Here is a 23,553-nt window from a genome sequence, read left to right on the forward strand (position 1 = left end):
AGATTGAAGATTTGTTCAAGGGAGAAATACTATCTAGGCATGTATTTCTCCTTTACTAAGTCCAACAATCATTTAAACAATCATTTTAATTCTATTTCTTAATAATATTAATCATTTGATATGGACACAGTAAGAGATACATTAAGCTTACAGGGTGGCTCTCATGGAGACATCTTTTTGTTTGTTTGTTTGTTTTCTTTTTGGGTCACACATGGGGATGCACAGGGGTTACTCCTGGCTCTGCACTCAGGAATCACTCCTGGCGGTGCTCAGGGGACCATATGGGATGCTTGGAATTGAACCCGGGTCAGCCTCGTGCAAGGCAAATGCCCTACCCGCTGTACTATTGATCATGGAAACATCTTGCTGTAGATCCCAGACTACAGTGCTCAGGCCAGATGAGCTTTTCCTAAACCTAATCAGGGTCCTGATCTATTTGTTCCTCTTTGGATCATGACAGAATTTATAGTTAAGTTTTATGATGCTTGGCCTGTTTCAATGCCAGGGTAGCTCACAGATTGCCCTGGGTCCATTCAGTCCCTTCATTGGGACCCTGTTTCTGGGATGCTAAGAACTAAAGGCAACTGAGGCTTAAGTGGATAAAATATGAGATGGCCAGGAGTAAATATTATTCGGAGTCAATTAACTCCCAACTTACAAAAGCATAGCATTAACTGTCTTCCTGTGTCTATACAATAAGGACACTGCTCTATAGTAAACTATGCAAAAGTACACAAAGGAAGGAGGAAAGCAATATTTCACTTACAAATGAAGAGTCTGACTTACAAGTACTACTTAGTAGTAATAGGTGATTAACTGGTTGGGGAAGAGAGCACAGGGAAGTTAAAGATAAACAGAGAGGAATAGGAATGCCTTGAGAGCACTGTGAATAAACCTAAGCTTCCTGTGGCCAGGGAGAAAGGACAAAACAATGTTATCCTACAGCTACCCTAAAACCCAGTAGTTCCTTTCAGGTATCTACCCCATGAGAGTTCAATGTTTAAGAAAATCAACTCCATTCATTTCTCTCCTTTTCTTTGCCAACTCTAATCAAGAGATGCAATGAATTGTAGGTGCCACTGAGCTGTTCTTCTTGATAAGTTATTTTCCTCTTCCATCCATTCTGACAGAATATTTTTTAAAATCAGAAATTAGCATTGTTTTGCTTCCATTCACACCTGAATAAATCTAAACTCTCTTGGACTGTTTCTTCCACAATTCTTTGGACTGCTCGCTCTCTTGGTATCCCCCTTAAGATCCTAGAACTTGCCCTGAGATGTATCAATCTCAGGGCATTTTCACTTGCTCTTTCTTCTGCAAGAAGAATAGTTTCTGTCCTCTGCCTTTTCATCCTTCCCAACATTTGGGTCTCTATTCAAATATCACCACCTCAAGGTACTTCCCAAGACAATCACCCTTTCTCTACCAGCTCTTCTAGTTCCTTTAACATCTCTGTTGATTCACTATAAATATCTCTGCACAGTGTAAAAAGGTCTTTTTGATGTTGGATTACTATTTGAGAGTAGGGGGAGTAGGGGTTAGACCACACACACAACAGTGCTCAGGGGTTATTCTGGCTGTGTACTCAGGAATTACTCTTCATGGTTCTCGGGGACCATATGCAACATGAAAACAACAATACTTGCAGGCATCACATTTACAAATTTCAAAGCAATTTCACCCATATTAGAATAACAGTCAATATTTAAGGAATACTTATCATGTACCAAAGTGATGCCTAATTGCTTTCCTTAAATGACCACATTTATTATTCAGAATGAATATTTGAGATAATTACTGTTACTATAATTTCCATTTATAGAAGATGGTTTAGAGGAAACTACTTGCCCAGCATGGCAGAACTCCTAAGTGGGAAAGCGGTAAGTCTACAGTCCACAGAAGGTACCAAGGTATCCAGCTACTGCATTACGTAGAGGGGGAGCGGGCTCAGAGGTCAGGGAGGTGCCTGAAGACTCAAGGACAGTAAGTGTTTCTGAAAGACCTCGTCCTTTTTGTCAGCACTCCTGTTCATACCCAACAAATTCATGCTTGTACATCACAAACAGAAGCATGCACGTATACAATGTGGACAGTGATATTTCTACTTTCTAAGTCAATGCGGGTCATGTCATGGATTTAGAAATAAACTCTCCTCTTTGTAGTGAAAGAAAAAAATTGATGGGATAATTAATTGGAAATAAGAATAAAATGTATCGAAAATAAAGAGAAATAAGCCAATATAAGGGATTTTTACTAATGTAGGATTTTTTTTTCTTAATAGTGTATACATGTTCATAAAATATCCCCCTCCTACACATACATTTGCAGTTAGAGTATTTTCATAAGAGAGGATTTCAAGAGAACCCATTTAGGAGGAAAAGGAATCTTGTATTAATTTAATTAGCACTGTGATGTTTCCCCAAACTCTTAGAATAGCACCTTTCTGCACATGTACCCTCTGTCCTACCATGTAATTAATATTCATTTAATATAATTATACTTGATTAACACTTTAGCCTCGTCTTAACTAGCTATAGCTATGAGCTCACATGGTTGATTTGTTAGTTGTAGCTATTATCCAGTAGACACAAAAATATAGGTGTACTGGTATAAAAATGATTACTTTAAAATTACCTCAAGTACCACAGAGAAGAATAGAACACCTTAAGAGATTCTGAATCCACATGCTGGATTAATGGAATGAATTCTAGAGTTCAGTCTCTTTAATATTTTTTAAACTGAAAGGAAAATTTTACAGCAGTGTGTTGAAAATCTACCTTTTCAGTATGGAAAAATGCATCCAATAATACTCCCTGATATATCAATGGTATGTACTTAGGGCTGGAATTTATTTCCATTAGAAAAGACTTCACTAGGGTAGAATGATGTTGAGCAACTGGTACAAAAATATAACAGAAGAAGAAAGAGAACTTACATTTGTTATCGGATCATTTTCATTTTCTGAAACACATCCCTGCAGGCTGAAGGTCAGAGCTTTACAAATGATCATTATTCTTTTGGCTGCTTTTTCTTCAAATGGCTTGACCACAAACTCGGATTCCAAAAGATCCTTTTTCTGAAATTTCAAGGTCTAAAAATGTTTTTGAAAGTTTTATTCATGAAACTACCATCATAAAATATAAATTATAAGTCATATTGTAATCATCTGATTGAGTTTGTGTCTCTTTAGACACATATTGACTTACATCTATATCTGGATCCAGTGAGAAGAGATTTAGCCTCTCCATGTTTCGAGTTGTTTTGACAGTCTCTTCTGTTTCCATGAGGTACTACAGAGAAAATGGAATTAGTTTTTGTCATCTAAACATCCACAACTTATATCCCAGCTCCAACGATAGGGCTAAGAATTAGCCCACGGGATTATCACTGCTATAGATTTATTCACAAAATCTACCAAGAAGTGCATTTATTTTTGAGTGTTGAGTAAAATACATAGATTATTTGAAAGCTCTGGATGAGTTTCTTAGTTTAAGTCTTAAAAAGAAATCATTTTCATATTTTCCAAGAAAGTAAAAGTTTCTAAGTAATTTAAATTTATTTGCATAATAAAATGTTGATTTTCATTACTTTTGTGAAGTCGGGGTGTAGGCTGTTCTCTGGAGAGTCTGTTTCCTCTGCTGTGCATTCACAAGTTACAGAGTTATCCAGTGAATCTTGAAAAGATACATCAAGATGAATTATTAAAGATGCTCCTAAGTCACAATTTCTCTGACTCTGCCATAACAGAATTGGGAAAGAATCAAAAGGAGTGTGGGATAGGTGAATTAGGGCCTTATTTGCCTGGCTCTAGAGCTGCACATTTCAAAGCTGGAAATCAGATTTCCTGATGATCTGAAATTCTTTACATGATACCAACTTGTTCCTGTATGTATGAAGCATGTATGAAGTTTTCTTGTCTATATATTTTTGATAATTCTGACTTTCATGCCATTGATGTAGTGTGTACATTTTAAACTCCAGTCATTAAGATTCTGTATACGTTAATAGTCTAGTAAATCCACATAACTTACTTATATTAAGGAATTAATGAATCTAAAACATTTAAAGTATATATCAAAAATATATATTATTTGTGCATATAGATAGTAATGTAAAATCAATTATGGATTTCTTCCTCACTAGCATCTGTATTTAGTACTTTATAGCACATGGTAGATTGCTAAGAAATGAAAGACTGTGGGCTGGAGAAATAGTACAGCAGGTGTTTGCCTTGCATGTGACTGACCTGGTTTAATCCCTGGCACCACATACGGTCCCCTAAACACTGCCAGGAGTAATCCTTGAGCAAAAATTCTGGAGTAAGTTTTAAGCACTAACGAGAATGGTTTTTCTCAAATAAAATAAAATAAAATTAGCTACTTAAAAAGAAATGAAAAGCTTTTTAGTTTCTAATTTACTTAAAATAATTTTCTTTGAGTGCAGTTATTGACTCCTGGGAATGAACTTATTATCATCTACATAGCTACGGACTTGTTTTCCCATCCTTCATTTACCCTTTCCCTCTCTCTTGCAACTCTCTCTTTTCCTAGAATGCATTCTGACTAAGAAGAAAATAAGGTTGAACAAATAAAAAGTCTTTGTCTTATAAAAATTTCTTATGCTGCACAAAATTTATGAAACTTTCACCTGTCAGCTTATCTCAGTCTGGCCAAAAAAAAAAAGCAAAGATGAAAAAACTTTCAACCAAAAGGAAGTAATGCGTATTTGATTCTCTGGAGTTCTTTAATTAAACTGAACAAAAAGCTATAAAACACAAAATACCCCTTCTAAAGTAGATATAGACACCTATATAGATAGAGACACCTATATAGATATAGACACCTATTTGAAACAACTGAAAAAATTCCCAACATTATTGCCTAATGCAAGAATACATTATTGCATCACAGCAAATCATACTCATAGTCATGCTACTGAAAGTAGATAGATGGGTCATTTCCTAAAGTCAGTAGCTCTGAGATGAATGAATGATCTAGAGCTGACAGCTATCACACTATGAATAGTTCAAATGAGCAAAATCCCACAGGTCACAGTTGGAAATAAAAGGAGGTGGGTGCAGGGGTCTCACCCAGGCCCAGCTCTGTGAGCTCTGCGCTCCTTCTCCCCTGCAGGGTCCCCTCGGGACTGATCTGCAGGATGCGGTTGAGGGTGTGGATCCAGTCATCCATGTCTGACTCTGTTTCAGCTGCCAGCACGAAATAGGTCAGGTCATTCATTTTCAACTCAAAGGCATATTTTCTTAGTCTGTTATTCTGCAGAATACAGAGAAAGACGAGAAAAATCCACAAGATAAGATAATAAATCTTAAAGAGGGAGCATTATTTATCATGGGATTGTACGTGAAGACTTTCTATAAGCGTGGGTGACATTAGTGAGGGTTTTTCAAATAGGACAAAAAATTGGAATACTTATAGAATAATTTTGTCTGTTTTCTTACGTATATATATATTTATTTTATTTTTTATTTTTTTGGTATGAAGATAGATATTCACTGTTTTTATTGCCAGGATTAACCCAAGTGGTTCAAAAATTTATCTTTGGGCAGATGGGTATTTTCTAAACTTCTTCACGGGGCTGTTTTAAGTTCACTTTCTCACATTTGCTCTCCCCAGACTCATTTCAGTTTCAAGGTCACCAACAGATACACTGTTGATGTATAATTCAAGGCACATTTCTCAATTCAGCAGAATTAATACAGTGACCACGTCTATCTTCCTGACATTCATCTATTCTCTATTCTGACTTTCTCTCGCCATCAGTTTCCACCTTTCAGTCACCCCACTGTGGCTCTTTCTTTTATTGGTGACTTCTAAAGCTGGCTCTATTTCTTTCTCTTTTTTAATTTTTTTTATTGTGTCACAGTGAGATACACAGTTACATGATTGGGTTTCATTTTTACATTTTTACACAATTTTGCAATACCCATCTCTTCACCAGTGTACACTTCCCACCAGCAATGTCCCCAGTTTCCCTCCAATATCCCTCCCTCCACCTGCCTATCTCTGTGACAGGCACTTTTCTTCTCAATCTCTGTCTGTCTGTCTGTCTATCTGTCTGTCCGTCTGTCTGTCTCTCTTTCTCTTTCCTTTTGAAAGCCATATTTCTGCTTTCTGTTTTCGACTCCTTCCTTTCTCATCTGCTACAGGGGCATTAAGTCACCTCCCTTTAGCTATGGCACCCTAATTCCTTGATCTGGTTTTAGCTATTCCATCTTATTCTATAACTTTACATCTCCACTTAGACTTTCAGTAGCCAAAACATGTAGTCTTGTGTTGGTTCCCAGAACGCACTGCCATCACCTGCTTATTGTAACTTCCAGTCACAGAACAGGCCGGTCATCACCCTGGTCGCAGAGTCAGCATAAGGGTTGCCCCTTACGTGCTTGGGTAACTCGCATTCACTACTTAGACCTTACTAAAGTCATACTTGCCCAGAAAAGTGTCTCAATTTCTCAGTGAGGACAAGGTTTACACCTTCAAGGACACTTACAAATTGGATGCTGTATCTTTGGGAAAAAGAAGATGGGTGGCATGACCTTCCCCAACTTCAAGCTGTACAACAAAGCAGTAGTGATTAAAACAGCATGGTATTGGACTGGAAATAGACCCACAGACCAATGGAACAGAGTTGAATATATTGCCACAGATTCTCAAATATGTGATCACTTAATCTTTGACAAAGGAGTGAGAAATGTGAAGTGGAACAAGGAAAGCCTCTTCAACAAGTGGTGCTTGGAAAATAAACTTTATCTGCAAAAAAAATAAAACTATCTGCAAAAAAATAAACTTGATCTCTGTTTAATGCCAGGTACAAAAGTCAGATCAAAGTGGATTAAAGACCTCAATATCAGACCTGAACCTATAAGGTATAGGGAAGAAAACGTAGGCAGAACCCTCCATGACACTGAAGCTAAAAGCATCTTTAAGGATGAAACAGCACTGACCAAGCATGTGGAAAGAAACATAAACAAATGGGATTACATTAAACTAAGAAGCTTCTGCACTTCAAAAGAAATAGTGATCAAACATACAGAGAAAGCCCACAGAATGGGAAAGAATATTTACCACCAAAACCTATTTGATAAGGAGTTAATATCCAGGATATACAAGACACTAGTAGAATTGTACAAGAAAAAAACCTCCAAACCCATCAAAAAATGGGGAGAAGAAATGAACAGAAGCTTCCTCAAAAAAGAAATACAAATGGCCAAAAGGCACATGAAAAAAATGCTCCACATCTCTAGTCATCAGGGAAATGCAAATCAAACCAACAATGGGATATCGTCTCACACCACAGAGACGGGCACACATCAAAAAGAACAAGAACAACCAGTGCTGGCATGGATGTGGGGATAAGGACAGTCCTTCAAAAACTAGAAATTAAGCTTCTATATGACCTAGCATTACCACTTTTGGGAATGTATCCCGAGGGTGCAAAAAAACATAGTAGAATTGACATTTGCAACATTGTTCACAATCACCAGAATTTGGAAACAACACAAGTGTCTGAGAACAGACAACTCATTAAATAAACCTTGGTATATCTACACAATGGAATACTATGAAGCTGTTAGGAAAGATGCAGTTATGAAATTTGCTTATAAGTGGATGGACATAGAGAGCCTCATGCTAAGTGAAAATGAGTCCGAAAGAGAGATAGACATAGAAGGACTGCACTCATTTGTGGAATATAAAATAACATAATATGAAACTGATTCCCAAGAATGGTAGACACAAAGGCCAGGAATATTGCTCCATTGTTGGCAGCCTGCCTCATGAACTGGGGGAGAAGGCAGCTGGAGTAGAGAAGGGATCCCTAAGTCAATGATGGTTGGAGGGATTGTTCGGGATGGGAGATGTGTGCTGAAAGTAGAATAGACTCTATTCTATTTTAGTGATAGACTCTCAATATCTGTATTGCAAACCATAATGCCCAAAAGTAGAGAGAGAATATGGGGGAAATTGTCTGCCAAGGTGGCAAGGGGAGGGTTGGGATATGTGTGTGTGTGGGTGTACTGGGGATACTGGTGGTGGAAAATGTGCACTGGTGGAGGGATCACTGTATCACTGAAACTTAAACATGAAATCTTTGTAACTGTATCTCATGGTGATTTAATAAAAAAATTAAAAAAAACTCCAAATTGGATGCTGGTTCACTTTCCTTCTGTTCATTTTGATTATCTTGGCAACCTTTCATAGTCATCAGTTTTGCTCACCATTATATTTTGCATGCATCTTATATATCATGGATTTAAAAAAAAGCCATATATTTAAAAGGGATTAAATAGCTTCCTACTCTTGCAGACCTATTTGTGGAGAGGAGATAAATAAAGGACTAATTAAAGGAATATACAAACAACTAGAGAACAAAGAGATTATATTTTGCAGAGAATTAAAGCTGGCTCACGTGAAGCATAGCTATTTTAGACTAATTTTTCACAGAAGCCGATATCAGAGCTAAAATTTGGAAAGAGGAATGAGCTGCTTAAAGATAAGATAAACATACTTAAAGTAGAGCTGATACCAGAAGGAAATAGCAAGCAGTTTTCCATTTCCCTGCTCTGAAATTAGAAATGCAAGCAAAGAGGCAGCTTGGCCTCATTGATGTAACAGTACTCTATGATTTACGGTGGTTGGAGGAATTAATGAAGATATTCGATCTTGAATTCAGTCAGGTTATTTTGATAAAGGAATGCAACTCTTATCGACACTAACATCGCTCAAAAGTCTTCAGATACCCACTGTAGCACCGTAGCACTGTAGTCCTGTTGTTCATCGATTTGCTCAAGCAGGCACCAGTAACGTCTCCATGGTGAGATTTGTTACTGTTTTTGGCATATCAAATATGCCACGGGTAGCTTTCCAGGTTCTGCTGTGTGGGAGAGATACTCTTGGTACCCTACCGGGCTCTCTGAGAGAGGTGGAGGAATCAAACCGGGTTGTCCCCGTGCAAGGCGAACGCCCTACCCACTGTGCTATCGCTCCAGCTCCCTTAACCCAGGAGCCACTCTAAAAGGAAGATCTCCGGAGATCAACACTTTTATATTTTGTGTGAAGGTCCTGAAGAAGAGGCATGAAATGAAAGGATAGGAAAGAGGCTTGAGAACCAGATTCTTTCACAAGATAAGGATAGCTCTCCTACCACCAGACTCTGTTTTATGACAGCACAGAGCAGCTCTGCATTGCCAGAAATAATTTTGACGGCAGGGTAAATAGTCAGGGCCGGTGTCCTCTGAAAGGTAGTGGACTCAGGCTCACATGGGAAAAAAACCATTTAGGAAACTGTTTTGTTTAATTGGTTTTGGTTTGTGGTCAGACCCTGACATGCTTGGGGAACTCCCATCTCTGCTTGGGTTGTGTCCTGTTGTGATGCTTGGGGGAACACTGTGGTAATAGGGGCACAGGGTAGCTGTAGGCGAGGGAAACACCTTCACAGCTGTATTACATCTTTTGCCTCAAGGAAACTCACTCAAGAATGCAAATTTTGGGGCTAGAGAGACAGGATAGTGACTAAGGTGTTTTTCTTGCATGTGGCTGATCTAGGGTTCTGGCACCGCTTGTGGGCCAAACAGCATTGCTAGGAATGATCCTTGAGAACAGAACCAGGAATAAACCCTGAACACCACTGGCTGTGCCACAGGACCCCAACTTCCCAACCACACACACACACACACACACACACACACACAAACACACACACGAATGCGAATTCTTAGAGGTCAAGTTCTTCCAAGGAGGTCAGACCACCATCTTCAGGCACACTCATTCATACTTGGGTGCTTGGGGCGTCATGATGAAGACCAAGTAAACATTAGCTGACACCTTCACTGACACTAAGGTCAGAGGTAAAAATATAAGGTAGAAGACAGATGCAAAGGAGAGGCAGGTTATCTTTCCAGAAATAAAAGGAAAAACATTTTATTAACAAAAAGTTTAGAAATATCTAGAGTTTAGCACTGTCACTGTCACTGTCATCCCGTTACTCATCGATTTGTTCGAGCGGGCACCAGTAATGTCTCTTAATGTGAGACTTATTGTTACATTTTTGGCATATCCAATATGTCACAGGTAGCTTGCCGTGCAGGCGCGATACTCTCGGTAGCTTGCAGGGCTCTCCGAAAGGGGGAGGGGAGATATCGAACCTGGGTCATCCTTGTGCAAGACAAATGCCCTACCATTGTGCTATCGCTCCAGAATTCAGCACATCATTGAAAATCAAAATCTAGCAAATTTGGAAGTAAATCTGAATGCTTTCCAGAATTCAAAAACTAACAAAAGAGAATTTGCTTGACTGGTCTGATATAAATAATGGCAGCAGGGATATGAAAAGATATATGAAATAATTATATTGGGTTAAAATTAAAGTTCATGGAGTTGTAATGACTTTCTAATGCAGGTGTCAAGGAACTAGTAAAATTTTATTAGTTTGTTTGTTTGTTTTTAGCTTTTTGGGTCACACCCGGCGATGCTCAGGGGTTATTCCTGGCTCTGCACGCAGGAATTACTCTTGGCAGTACTCGGGGGACCATACTGGTGCTGGGAATCATATGGTTCATGTGCAAGGCAAATGCCCTACCCGCTGTGCTATCACTTTAGCCCTGAACTAGTAAAATTTTAGAAAGAAAATATTACAAATTAAAAACAAAATTAATGGTTTTTTTTTTAAATTGCATCTAGTTCTTTAAATGAATTGGGCATGGTGGCCAACTTCATCTATATTTAAAACTATTTTTAAGTGTGAGCAAAATATAACAAAATTTTGTTTCTCAAAAGAGGGGGGTATTTTAAAATAAACACTCTACTTGCAAGTTCTCAAAAATCAAATTATATGTTTTATATTTGGAATGAAGTAGAATATGTACAGTATAGAGAAACTTATGTGCCGAACTTATTTTAAGAAGCCAAACTTATTTTCTATTTCACTTTCTGTAATATCCAAGATAATGGTATATAAAGTAGCAAGAACAAGAAACCACACACACAGAAAAAGAAAACCAATGGGACATTCTAGTAATCCTGAAATGCAATTGGTAAATCATCAGAATGGAAATCAAGAAGTAATCTTTTCTCTCTCCAACTTCTATTCCATTCCTCTGTGAGCAGTGTCCCTTGTGGCCAGTGTAACTACTTTGCTCATTCAAGCTCACCATAGTCCACTATGTAACTTCATAAATAATGAGACACTGAATATGTCCTCCTATACTTGGATATGCTTAATGAGTTGCAGTAAACTGGTCTGTTTCTCCAATGGAGATCTGGAAAAATTCCAAAATAGGTGCTCCAACAGAGCTACAAATGCTGTGGAAGAACGAATGCAGAAGAAAATTACCCAAACCATCTATACTTGTTTCCCTGCAATTCTGGGCATCTTTTACAGAACTTTTTTCAGGAACAAAAGAAGAATTTTAAAAGAAACCATATATCAAATCCAGATTAGCTATCTTGGGGGCTATCATCTTCTCCATTTTCTGCTTGTTTATTTGCTCATTCATTTGACAAAAACTTATTGAGTACTCTCCATGTGCCAGGTATAAGCATGAGAAAAGTTTCAAGTAAAGTACTTGCTCTCATTGGACTTACATTCTAGTGTACTGAATTGTCAATAATCAAGAAGAAATTTAAACATATATAATAACCATCATGTAGTGATAAATGTAATTTATTTTTCCATATGTTTTTCATGCAACAAAGCTTTCAATATATACTGACTAAAATAAATTCTGCATCTAAAACTTACTGCCTGGAACCACACCCAGGAACATAGCATTACACATCTCTATATGTTCATCCCAACACACACACTTGTAGGTTAAATATATTTGTGCATGCAAGTGTGCCCTGTTAAAGTATCACTGTATCACTGTCATCCCGTTGTTCATCGATGTGCTCAAGTGGGTGCCAGTAACATCTCTATTCATCCCTGTCACGTGCCAGTGTAGCCCGATGACATAATGGGGGCTCTTTCAGGATCAGGGGAATGAGGACCATCGTTGTTACTATTTTTGGTGTATTGAGTATGCCACGTGTAACTTGCTGGGCTCTGTTGTGCACCCTATTAATGTATGAGATTATTAATGTATTTTAATACATTAATTTTAATACATTAATTAATTGTTTTATCATTTTGGACTTGATTGTAGTTCAATTCAAACATAATTTGTCCTTTTTTGAAAGTTCTGTAACTTGGCAGAGTCATGCTCTCTGGATTCTATTTCAATAAATTGGAAGAATTAAAATAATGTTCCTTCAAGTGCTATCAAATAATATATTAAATGAAGAAAATAATAGGTGTCATTTTTGTTTTAATTGTTGTCATGGGAAATACTATTTTTTTTAAACAAATTTTGGTGAGGTCCACACCAGTATTGCTTGGGACTTATTCCTCGTGGTGCTCAGGGACCATATGAGATGCCCCGAGTTTGACAATGGGTTGGACAACACGCAAGACAAGAACTTTAAGCCCTGTACTTTCTCTCTGACACCAGAGAGATGATATTCTTTAGAGTCAGATTTTGCTAGCAAGAAGTTTATAGGTAATATTTGACTTCTAAATTTGTTTTCCTTGGCAGACACACTTTTATTTTCCTCTCATTTGATTCCTTGTTATGGGTATGCATACTTCATTTTTCCACAGTCTGAAGGTTCCCTGTTTTCTTGACTAGGGCCCTGCTTTCTTCTTGTAGCGAGCTGCCCGAGATATAGAAAGTATCTGAATTTCTAGTCTATGATTAAACATAGAATGGACCCAGGATATGTACCCAGGATTCTAGTTTTACCCAGGATTTTACCCAGTTTTACCCAGGATTCTAGTTTGTCATGCTGTTGTTCATTTGCTCGAGCGGGCACCAGTAACATCTCCATTATGAGTCTTGTGGTTACTGTTTTTGGCATATGAAATACGCCTCGGGATAGCTTGTCAGGTTCTACCATGCAGGTGGGATACTCTTGGTAGCTTGCCAGGCTCTCCGAGAGGGACAGAAGAATTGAACTTGGGTCGGTCATGTGCAAGGCAAATGCCCTACCCGCTGTGCTATGGCTAGAGAAGATAAGCAATGGGATGACAGTGACACAGTGATACAGTGATGACTGAACATCTGTTTCTTATATTGGAAGTCACATCTATAAGATGGCATGCAAGTTGAAATGGGGATGCTGCCTTCCCCACCCCCATTTCAACATGGGTAAAATGACATCAGTGATGACCACATTGAGGCATGTTGAGGTAGGGGCCCATGGCAGAAGAGTTTCCTAGACTATTCAGTATTTTCTACACTAGCAGAACCTGCAGTGAATATATGAATGGTTCAATAAATCAAGGGATCTGAAGACTGATGGAGCAAGACAGATGGAATAACACAGTACCAGGTTCAAACTGAATAAAAACTGGTTTCACTACTTTCTATTCTCTAGTGGAAACAGTTTCCATTATCTTAATATTGAAACTTTTAAAATACTGTCTAATGATATTACAAAAAATTATAAAATTACCTATAAGCCTTTAAAATACTCTTTTACAACTTACTGAGTCCCATGATATTTTCTATTACAAAATCACATAATATCTCTGAGAAATTTGGGCAGAAGTTTCTCTCTATGTGAGGTCACACTTGAAATATGTTTCTCACAATTCCAAGATCACTCTCAGGAAAATACAATGATATTCACTTGATTCTGAATTCAGCCAATTAAAATGGCTTCTTCTCTAGGGACTGTTCTGAACATGAATCCCAAAGATTGCTGGGTGGTAGGTAGCACTTTCTGAGACAAAATCTCCCCTTCTTTTTTATTTTCTGTCTAATTCAAGGGAAACACTCAATGATTCTTGACAAAATAAGCCTGACTCATCCTATCATTCACTCTCCCTGTGCTTTTCTGCGTATGTGCTTCGTCTCAGGGACAATTTGTGCCTGAGAGCTGGCTGGAACAAAGACTAAACCCATAGTATCTCATTTAGAATCTCTGTTGCAGATGCAGAATATTGGAAATTAGATGGAGTTGAGAGCATATTTTAATAACTGTGATCCAAGCAAAGGTGACCTGGAGTCTTCCCAGAGTTATCACCAGATGCTGGAAGTCCCCCCATCTTTAAAGAATATATATATATGTATATATATATTATATAAAGAGGAATATAAATGCAGAGCTACTAGAATATGTGATAAATATTACTCAATATTTGAATAACAGTTGAAGGAAACTGAGAAGAGTTATTCAATTGTGTATCAATTGAATATGCAAATTCCACACAGGGGCGTGGGTATTGGTGGGCCCATATTTTCTGTGTAGTCTTCTTGCTAATTTACTAGAGTGTGTCACCATTTTGTGTTCCTAGAGCACTCCACAGAATTTACCGTCTTATACCACCATGCAAACTCTTGCAGTTCTGGGTAACGGTTAAGCAGGGGACTATATCTTTATTTTCAGGTTATGACTTCAGCAAGGAATTCCCATAGCTTAAGAATAGTTCTTAGTCTAGCAAAGGTAGTGCATGAATGAAGATATAGAGAAATTATCCTGTTTAGGTACAAATTTCAGGAAAATACAACAAGGTTTTCTTGGAAGGCCTTTCATAAAGGAATGTCGATTTTACAATGTTGTGTATCTTGTGTTTAATGAAAAATAGGGGAAAATGGCTAATGACACAGTGAACCTGGAGTTTTTTCAAATGTTTGAGCATTTATTCTAGTTTTAAGGATGAGAGACTTAATACAGAGAACATGAGTAACATACTCAAAGTCCTCAGAAACTAAAACAGTAAAACTAGGATTTGACCTCTGACCCATATGAATCCAGTTTGTGTTTTCTTTTTTTCCTTAGAACTCTCTTTCCAAGGCACTGCTTGGCCATAGACTGAAACATGGTTCAAGAAACAATGAAGAGGTTCCCATAGAAAAGAAAGTCAGATTAAAGTAAGAAGGCATGTATTTAATACAGTGATGTGATTCTTGGAAGAAATCAAGATTATACATATCTGTGCAAATTTAATATGTGACACGTGCTATAGCATGAGTTACAAAAAATGATGACTCATTTGCTAGAGCAAGCTTGGAAACAGATATAGAAAAGAAAATATTTAAGTTTTTCAGCTCACTGTCTATAAAATATGGCTATTGATCTTTAAAGCCTCGTTAAAATATTATTTCATATTTCTATGGCCAAACAGCCTCCCTGTGACCAACACAGAAAATTATCTCCATCCTCCATTAGGCTCTTTATTGCCTTTTACATATGGAAAGTTGGCATCTGTGTTAAAATGCAATTATCTTTCACTTCTAGTGGAGTACTCACCAACACTTAGTTAATTCATTTTTGTTCTTTTTTTTTTAAACTCAGCAGTATTGTTTTTTGGAGAAATTCCAGATTTTAACAGATGAACCATCCAGAAATAGGCTAGGCCTAAGTGATGGAGTAAATTCTGACATGCATCTACAAATCCTAGTGTTTTTCTTAACCCAGGATATATTTCCAGCCACATAGAATGCCAGTGGTTTGATGCTGAAAGGACAGACTTCTAGTGGCTGATGATCAGAAACAAGAGTTCTTATCTTTCAGGCATCTAAAAGTAAAAGAGATTGCTAAAACACTTGATTGCTTCACATTTCATGCAAGAGGGTCAGCCACCGTAGCAGAATAAAAGAATAAATTACTTGAAAATAAGATGCCTAAAGTAGATCTATGGAATTATTCTGCTTTCTTTTGTCACAGTGGTTCTTGTCAAATTTTATCCTAAGGACAATAGTTGGAAGGCTAATACTTGACAGAAAAGCATTGCCTGCCAAAAGCGCAGTGTCTTATTCCGAAATGTAAATGGTGGGTGTCAAAGTTGTCTTATGCTTGATTGGAACCTTTTGGAAGGGAGATGATGTATATGAATATTGGAAATTTGCAGCCAATATGACTGAGCCTCTTCTGACCCATATGACTTACATAGTATCCTGTTGAAGTGATGTGTTGAAGTGATGAAGTGTTAATTTTAATATATATGTATATACATTATATACCTGCATATATGATATATGTATATATATGGACTGGAGCGATAGCACAGTGGGAAGGGCATTTGTCTTGCATGTAGTCGACCTGGTTTGATTCCCCTGTCCCTCTCCGAGAGCCCGGCAAGCTACCAAGAATATTCCGCCCGCACGGCAGAGCCTGGCAAGCTACCCGTGGTGTATTCAATATGCCAAAAAACAGTAACAATAACAGTAACAGTAACATTAAGTTAAGTCTCACAATGGAGACATTGTGTCTCCATTGTGCCCGAGAGCATATTGATGAATACCGGGAAGACAGTGCTACAGTGCTCTCTCTCTCTCTCTCTCTCTCTCTCTCTCTATATATATATATATATATATATATATATATATATATATATATATTGGTTTGTGAGCTGTTCCAATCATTGTCCAGGAGCTAGTCCTAACTCTGTGCTTGTGGGATTGAACTCAGGTCTCTGACATTAAACCATGTACTTTTAGTAACTTCTTCTGCTCCATGATTCTCTATATTATGGCTAGCCAGGCAATTGTTTTCCTCCTCTCCAGGAACAAACCAGACTCGGTCTTGCCTTGGGATCTTGCCTTTCAGCAACTGCTTATTCTCTTATCTTCAGATCAAATCCTTTCTTTTCCAAAATGCATTTCTACCTCTGTTAGTTACTCCTTTCCAACTTCCCTATTTATTGCTTTCTCTTTCATAACCGCTTTTATCACTTGAATTTCAGATTTCCTCCATAGATTCCCGTCTTCTTAGTGACTTATTTATTCATCACCTATTTCTGTTTTTCCTCCTGTAAAGTAAATTTTGTTACAGCAGGAAACTATGCTGCCTTCTTCACCAAGTTCTTAACATTTAGAACAGTTCTTAGCTCCTAGCAGATAATGCATAAATATTGGTGGAATGAATGACAGTGAATGATAGTGATTAGACAAACATATTTTTCTATAAAAAAAAAAAGAACCACCCAGGTAGGGTTCACCGACGAAGGTTTCCACTCACCTGCACTACACCTGTACAGGAATCCAGAAAGATGCAGCCTTTGGGCTCTTTGGATATTTTTTCATCTTTGTAAAAATTCATAATGTAGGAGTTATCAGGTAACTGGGTCAACTGGAAGAAGCGCTTTTTGAAAGACTAAAAGAAGGAAACAACAGAAGGGGTCATTCAAATGGTTGTATGCTCTTACAGAATTCCGAAGTTTTCTAATCCCTTTAGACACTTTTCTAACAAGGAGTATCTTTCATCACAAATTTAATATGACACGAGATATAGATTCAAAGCCCCTGGCTCTCCTCTGTGCTGTAGCCCAAGGAAAGGTCATCATGAGGCATGTCTGACAGCAGGAGGGGCAGAGAGAGGGTTTCAGCAGGAAGGACGTTTGCCTTGCATGTGGGTAACCCAGTTCAATTCCCAGCATCCCATCTGGTCCCCCGAACCCCGCTGGGAGTAATTTCTGAGTACAGACCCAGGAGTTGCCCCTGAGCATCGCCAGGTGTGGCCCCCAAAGCGAAACAAACACCCCCCAAACAAACAAACAGAAGCAGGAGAAGGCTTGGCGTCTGCTTACCCGGACAGTGACGGTATTGTTCACGGTGCTGTTGAAGTTTCCCTTGTATAGCCAGCCGGACCGGAACACTCCGGTCCCTCCTGTGCCCCCGCCACCCTTGGACGAAGAATGGGACGTGGAATCCTATACAAAAAGCATCGTTAGCAATGCCAAAGTCTGTGGAGAATCCCAGAGCTTACACACCACCATTAAGCATGAAACTCCCTTTTCTCTCTTCAACTCATCTTAAATAACCGCGTTCCGTTTCCAAACAATGTTGATTCACTTAGACTACAGGCTCCCGCTCAACAGCTGTTGGAGCCTTATGAAAAATGTTGGTTTACAAGGCAGAGGTGTCATAAAGGACAGGAGCTAGTCTTCCTGTTTTAAACAGTTCTTTTTAAACACGGTACTTACTTCATCCTTATCAGCATCTTCGTGGTCAACCTCAAAGGAATGTGAGGGAAGTTTTTCTGGCTTGTATTCTGTTCTGATAGTAAAAAAAAAAGAAAAATCCAAGTTGTCATTTAAGACATTGCTTTCATTTTCAGGTGTTCGCTGAGTAACAACTATTTGGACGGCTTCAAAAATTCTTACAGTATAATATCATCTTATGAGGGCCCCATTTCTAGGAAGCCCATCTTCTCTCTATACTAAGTCATCGGAGCGTCTTTCCAATGACTAAATGTCTATTTTTAAATCAATGAGGTAGCATTTATACACATTGACCAAGTATCTTTTTGAATGTCTTCTTCAGGGAAATTGAAAGGTTTTGAGTTTTATATTTTCCTTCTACCACCTCTTGCAGTGGAATACGAATTAGGGATGTTTTCCTTACTGTTTTGCCACTCCTTTCTTTTTGTTTTCTTTTTGGGACACACCCAGCAATGCTCAGGGGTTAGTTACTCCTGGCTTTGCACTCAGGAATTACTCCTGATGGTGCTTGGGGGACAATATGAGATGCCAGGGATCGAACTCAAGTCAGCCGAGTGCAAGGCAAATGCCCGACCGGTTGTATTCTCACTTAGCCCACTACTCCTTTTTTTTTTTTTTAATTTTATTGAATCATTGTGAGATAGTTCCACTGCTCCTGTTTAAGACAAGCTCAAGAGCACAGGCAGCCATTAGAAATGGTCCTGAGAGGCAATCTCTGCCCTGGCCACTAGGCTGTGCCATTTCCCTAATCTTGACCTCCCTATAACCGAGTGGCTCTGAGCTCTGTGCATTCCCCTAAGGGCACAGACACACCTCTCAGTTATAGATTATAAACCAGCAAGAGCTTGCACCTGACTTTATAAATGGTGAGAGAGAAATTAACTTTTCTTTCCTGTACTTTAGGTCATAATTCACAGCTGAAAGGAAAGAAGACAATGAGATCAAGGTTTAGACATTTTTTTGATCGTCAGAAAAGTCCTTCACGTATAATCTGCACACATTATTTTTATTTAAGATGATTTCTATTGTCTAAACACAACCCAGACGTATTTTTTTAAATATACAGTATCACATTTGGTGTTCCCATCCAAATCATTTTCTATGTTGATAGGATTCTAGGCAGAAAGGTGAAGGACAAAGGAATCTTTTTGGTTACATATGTATAAAATTAGAAGCTGTTTTCACATAAAAATTTGATGGGTTTTAGTATACTCAAAATACACTTCTGAAAGCTGATAAATGCCCAGTTCATATCTGGAACAGTGGGAAGGTAAGAGCATAGATGAAACATGGTCATCATTGTCCAACTATGAAGAGCTTGAGATCAGAACTACGATCTCACAGTCGATAGGGTTTCTGGCCCCTTTATGGTGGTAAAATAAACATGAACTACTATTTTAACTACTACCAGCATGCAGTTTCAGATCATTAAGTGCATTTATTTTGTTGGCCAAACATCACTATTTTCTCGTTCGCCTTTCACGCGGCTGACCCGAGTTTTATTTCTTTGCCCCTCTCGGAGAGCCCTGCAAGATACTGAGAGTATCAAACCTGTGCGGTCGAGCCTGGCAAGCTACCCATGAGTATTGGATATTGGATATGCCAAAAATGGTAACAATAAGTCTCTCAATGAGAGACGTTACTGGTGTCTGCTCGAACAAATCGACGAGCAACGGGATGACAGTGACAGTGACAGATAAGAGGAATCATATCACATTTGGTCACTTGGGAGGCTCATCTGTATGCTGGTTTATTGTCCTCAGAGCATGACTTCAAGATTCACCCATGTTGTGGGATGGATAAGCATGTAACTCCCTTATGATATCCTAAAGTGGTTTCCACAAAGGCAGCTGAACTCTTCAGAACCAAGACTCTCTCTGTGGCTGCTGGGCACTGGTCTCTTTTGAGATTTCCGTGACTTTGTTGTGGATTCAGTTGTTTGAGCCCTTCCTCAGATGATTCATTTTTCAAAGCAAGAGACTGGCAAAGTCTGATCTGTGTCTCCCCTAGTTTCCTCCTGACCAATGAGAGAGAAGTTCAAGATGCTGAAGAAAGCATTGATGGGTAAGTTGAACAAGGCTAGCATAGAAATGAAATTAAAGGGTCTAATAAAAAACTTTGTTTTTGGAAAGCATTCTGGTTTTTAACTGCAGAATAAATCTCTAAGAGAAACCTCCAACGTTAAATGAGTATTTGAAAAAGGACTCTTCTATTATAACTTTATCTGATGAATTAAAAACACTATCAGATAAGATATGTGCTGCAGAAATAAATCACTAACAAAATAATGCAATTATGAGGGTACTGAGTACTTGATGTTGAGTATTAAAAATAATAGTTTCACTTCAGTTCTAATTTAGTTCTCTGTTTTGTTTTGATTAGACGTATTGCTATGAAATCTGAAGACATATGGACAGGTAGCAGAAAATGGTAACAAGGAGTGTATAAATTAACAAATATATAAATAAGTGTTCAATAAGTATGTATTAGATGGTGCAATATGTGATGTGTTGATACAAATTCAAAAACATGCTAATGAAATTTACAAATTACCTCATCCATGACTTATTTTGTGAAGTCAAAGAATATAAAGTCGTATAGTGTGGCCAGAGAGATAGTAAAATGGTTAAGGTCTTGCATACAAGAATCTCTGGTTCCTGCCTGTCACTATGCATGTTCCCCTGAGCACTGTCAGTAGTCATTCCTGAGCAAAAACTAAGGAATAAATCCTGAGCATGTCCAGGGGTGCCCCCCCAGATTTATATCTATATATGTATACATAAAGCAAATTACCAAAAATTTTCTTTTAAAATACAAATATGTACTAAGTAGCATTTTTTTTAATGAAACTGTAATGTATGTATGCCTAAACATTTGTATACACATTCTGGGGCTCCCCACTCTAGTGTAATCTTTTCATTTTAACCAAAAAAAAATAAAGTTTATAATCAGTGTAGCACTGTCGTCCAGTTGTTCATTGATTTGCTTGAGCGGGCAGCAGTAACGTCTCATTGTGAGACTTGTTGTTACTGTTTTTGGCATATCCAATATGCCATGAGCACCTTGCCAGGCTCTGCCATGTGGGTGGGATAGTCTTGGTAGCTTGCTGGGCTCTCCGAGAGGGACGGAGGAATTGAACCTGGGTCAGCCGCATGCAAGGCAAATTCCCTACCTGCTGTGCTATTGCTCCATAATAGAGACATAAACTCATATTGGAAGAGGTGTGATTAGAAATTTTATCACTGTGATGTGAGAGCTGTAAACTTTCCTCTTCACACAGCTTTTGCTGTGTCCCATAAGTTTTGGTAACTCTTATCTTCATTTTCGTTTGTTTCCAGGAATCTTTTGATTTCCTCTTTGATCTCCTTTCTAAGCCACACATTGTCCAATAGTGAGCTGTTTAATTTCCAAGTGTTTGATTTTGTTTTCTGTTTGTGTGTGTGATTTTTTTCTAATTTCAACGTATCATGGTCTGAGATCATTGATACAATCTCTATCTTCTTAATTTTATGGAGGTATGTTTTGTGGCTCAGCATGTTGTCTATCTTGGAGAATGTTCTATGCACACTTGAGAAGAATGTGTATTCAGCTTTTTGAGGATGAAGTGTCCTGTATATATCTACTAAGTCCCTTTCTTCCATTTCTTTTCTCGGATGAAGTATGTCCTTGCTAAGCTTGAGTCTGGTTGATCTATCAAGAGGTGATAAAGCAGTATTGAAGTCTCCCACTAGTATTGTGTTGCTATCGATGTCTTTCTTCAAGTCTATGAGTAGTTGTTATAAGTACTTTTCTGGTCCCTCATTAGGTGCACATATATTTAGCATTGTTAGTTCTTCCTGTTGTACAGATCCCTTTATCAATAAGAAATGATCTTCACTGTCTCTTGTGACCTTCTTCAGTCTGAAATCAATGTGGTCTGATAGTAGGATGGCAACCCCAGCTTTTTATGGGAGTTGTTTGCCTGTAGGATTGTTTTCTAGCCTTTGACTTTGAACCTGTGTTTGTTCTGACTGTTGAGATGTGTTTCTTGCAGGCAGCAGAATGTTGGGTTCAATTTTCTAATCCATCCTTTCACTCTGTGTCTTTTAATTGGTGCGTTTAGCCCATTGATGTTGGGAGAGATTATTGTTAAGGAGTTTTGTCCCATTTTTCTGCTGAAATTTGGTGTATTTGAGGCATCTGTCTTATCTTAATGTATCCCATTCAGTTGTTCTTGTAACCATGGTTTTGAGTCTCTGAAGTTCCTGTGCTGTTGTTTATCTGTGAAACTGTGTGTTGTTCCTTCTGTTATGAATAAGAGTCTGGCTGGGTAAAGCATTTTTGGGGAGGAATTTATTTCATTGAGTTATTTTTACTATATCCCACCACTGTTTTCAGGTCGTGAGGGTTTCATCAGACAAGTCGGCTGTGAATCTTAAGGATGCTCCTTTACAGGCAATTTCTTTCTTTAATCTTGCTGCTCTCAGGATTTTGTCTTTATCTAAGGTTTTGGTCATTTTGATCAGGATGTGTCTTGGGGTATTTTTATTTGAATTTCTTCTACCTGGTATCCTTTGGACTTCCTGAATGTGGTCAAATGTTTTTTTTTTTTTCAGCTCTGGGAACATCATAGCAACGATGTCTTTGACAGTTTCTTCTTCATCAGGGTTTTCTTCCTGTTCCTCTGGGACTCCAGTAATTCTTATATTACTCCTCTTGGCTTCATCATGATCTTCTCTTGCCATCCATTCCTGGATTGTCAGCCTCTTTTCCATTTTCTGTTCTTTTCTAGAGAGTGTCGGACTTCATCTTCGAGCTCACTGATTCTATCCTCAGCAGCTGTTACTCTGCTGCTGAGGCCTTCCACTGAGTTTTTAATTCACCTACCAGGTTTTTCAGGTCCGAAATTTCCGTTTATAATTTTGTTTGCATTTTCCACATTTCTACCTTCAAATCCTCTTGTATTTTATTGGCATTGCTCTCTGTTGTTTCTTTTAGCTCCCTAAGCATACTCAGTAGCTCCCTTCTAAATTCTTTGTCAGAGAGGTTAGCACTTCACTGCTCTTGGGGTCTTCTGGGTTAGCCTCTTCAATAACTAAGCTTGGTGAGGATCTGCGTTGCTTTACCATTGTGCCTTATGTGGCTTAGCCCTTCACACTCACTGTTACTATTCTGCTTATGATTCAGTATTAATTGAGGTGGGCTTAATGAGTTATTTGCTAATATGTTTCTGGTGGTTAAGCTAACCTGGTGAAAGTTCCAACTAAGAGGGTAACTTATGGTTCTTATGGAATAAGGAGGGGAGAGAATAACTGCCTGGCACACATTCAAAAGAACAAAAGCAACAAGTGCTGGAATGGATGTGGGGGAAAAGGGACACTCTTTCACTGTTGGTGGGAATGCTGACTGGTCCAGCCTTTCTGGAAAAAAATAAGGACAGTCCTTCAAAAACTAGAAATTGAGCTTCCATATGACCCCGCAATACCACTTCTGGGAATGTATCCTGAACGGGATGCAAAAATTATAGTAGTAATGACTTCTGTACCTACATATTCATTGAAGCATTGTTCACAA

General features: G+C 38.3%; 1 protein-coding gene across 9 annotated transcripts in view; it reads right to left on the reverse strand.

Annotated features, from left to right (window-relative positions):
• DOCK10 (dedicator of cytokinesis 10) overlaps positions 1–23,553 on the reverse strand; it is a 314,615-nt gene that overhangs the window by 104,784 nt on the left and 186,278 nt on the right. For all 9 annotated transcript variants that reach the window (XM_055120250.1, XM_055120249.1, XM_004610790.2 and 6 more), the window contains exons 5-11: positions 17,983–18,055; positions 17,587–17,709; positions 17,019–17,153; positions 5,090–5,273; positions 3,589–3,674; positions 3,207–3,290; positions 2,936–3,091 (exon numbers count right to left, since the gene is read on the reverse strand). In XM_055120250.1, coding sequence (XP_054976225.1) covers positions 2,936–3,091; positions 3,207–3,290; positions 3,589–3,674; positions 5,090–5,273; positions 17,019–17,153; positions 17,587–17,709; positions 17,983–18,055 — 841 coding nt within the window. The remainder of the gene's footprint in view (positions 1–2,935; positions 3,092–3,206; positions 3,291–3,588; positions 3,675–5,089; positions 5,274–17,018; positions 17,154–17,586; positions 17,710–17,982; positions 18,056–23,553) is intronic.

This window comes from Sorex araneus, chromosome X (assembly GCF_027595985.1).
Source record: "Sorex araneus isolate mSorAra2 chromosome X, mSorAra2.pri, whole genome shotgun sequence".
Taxonomy (NCBI): domain Eukaryota; kingdom Metazoa; phylum Chordata; class Mammalia; order Eulipotyphla; family Soricidae; genus Sorex; species Sorex araneus.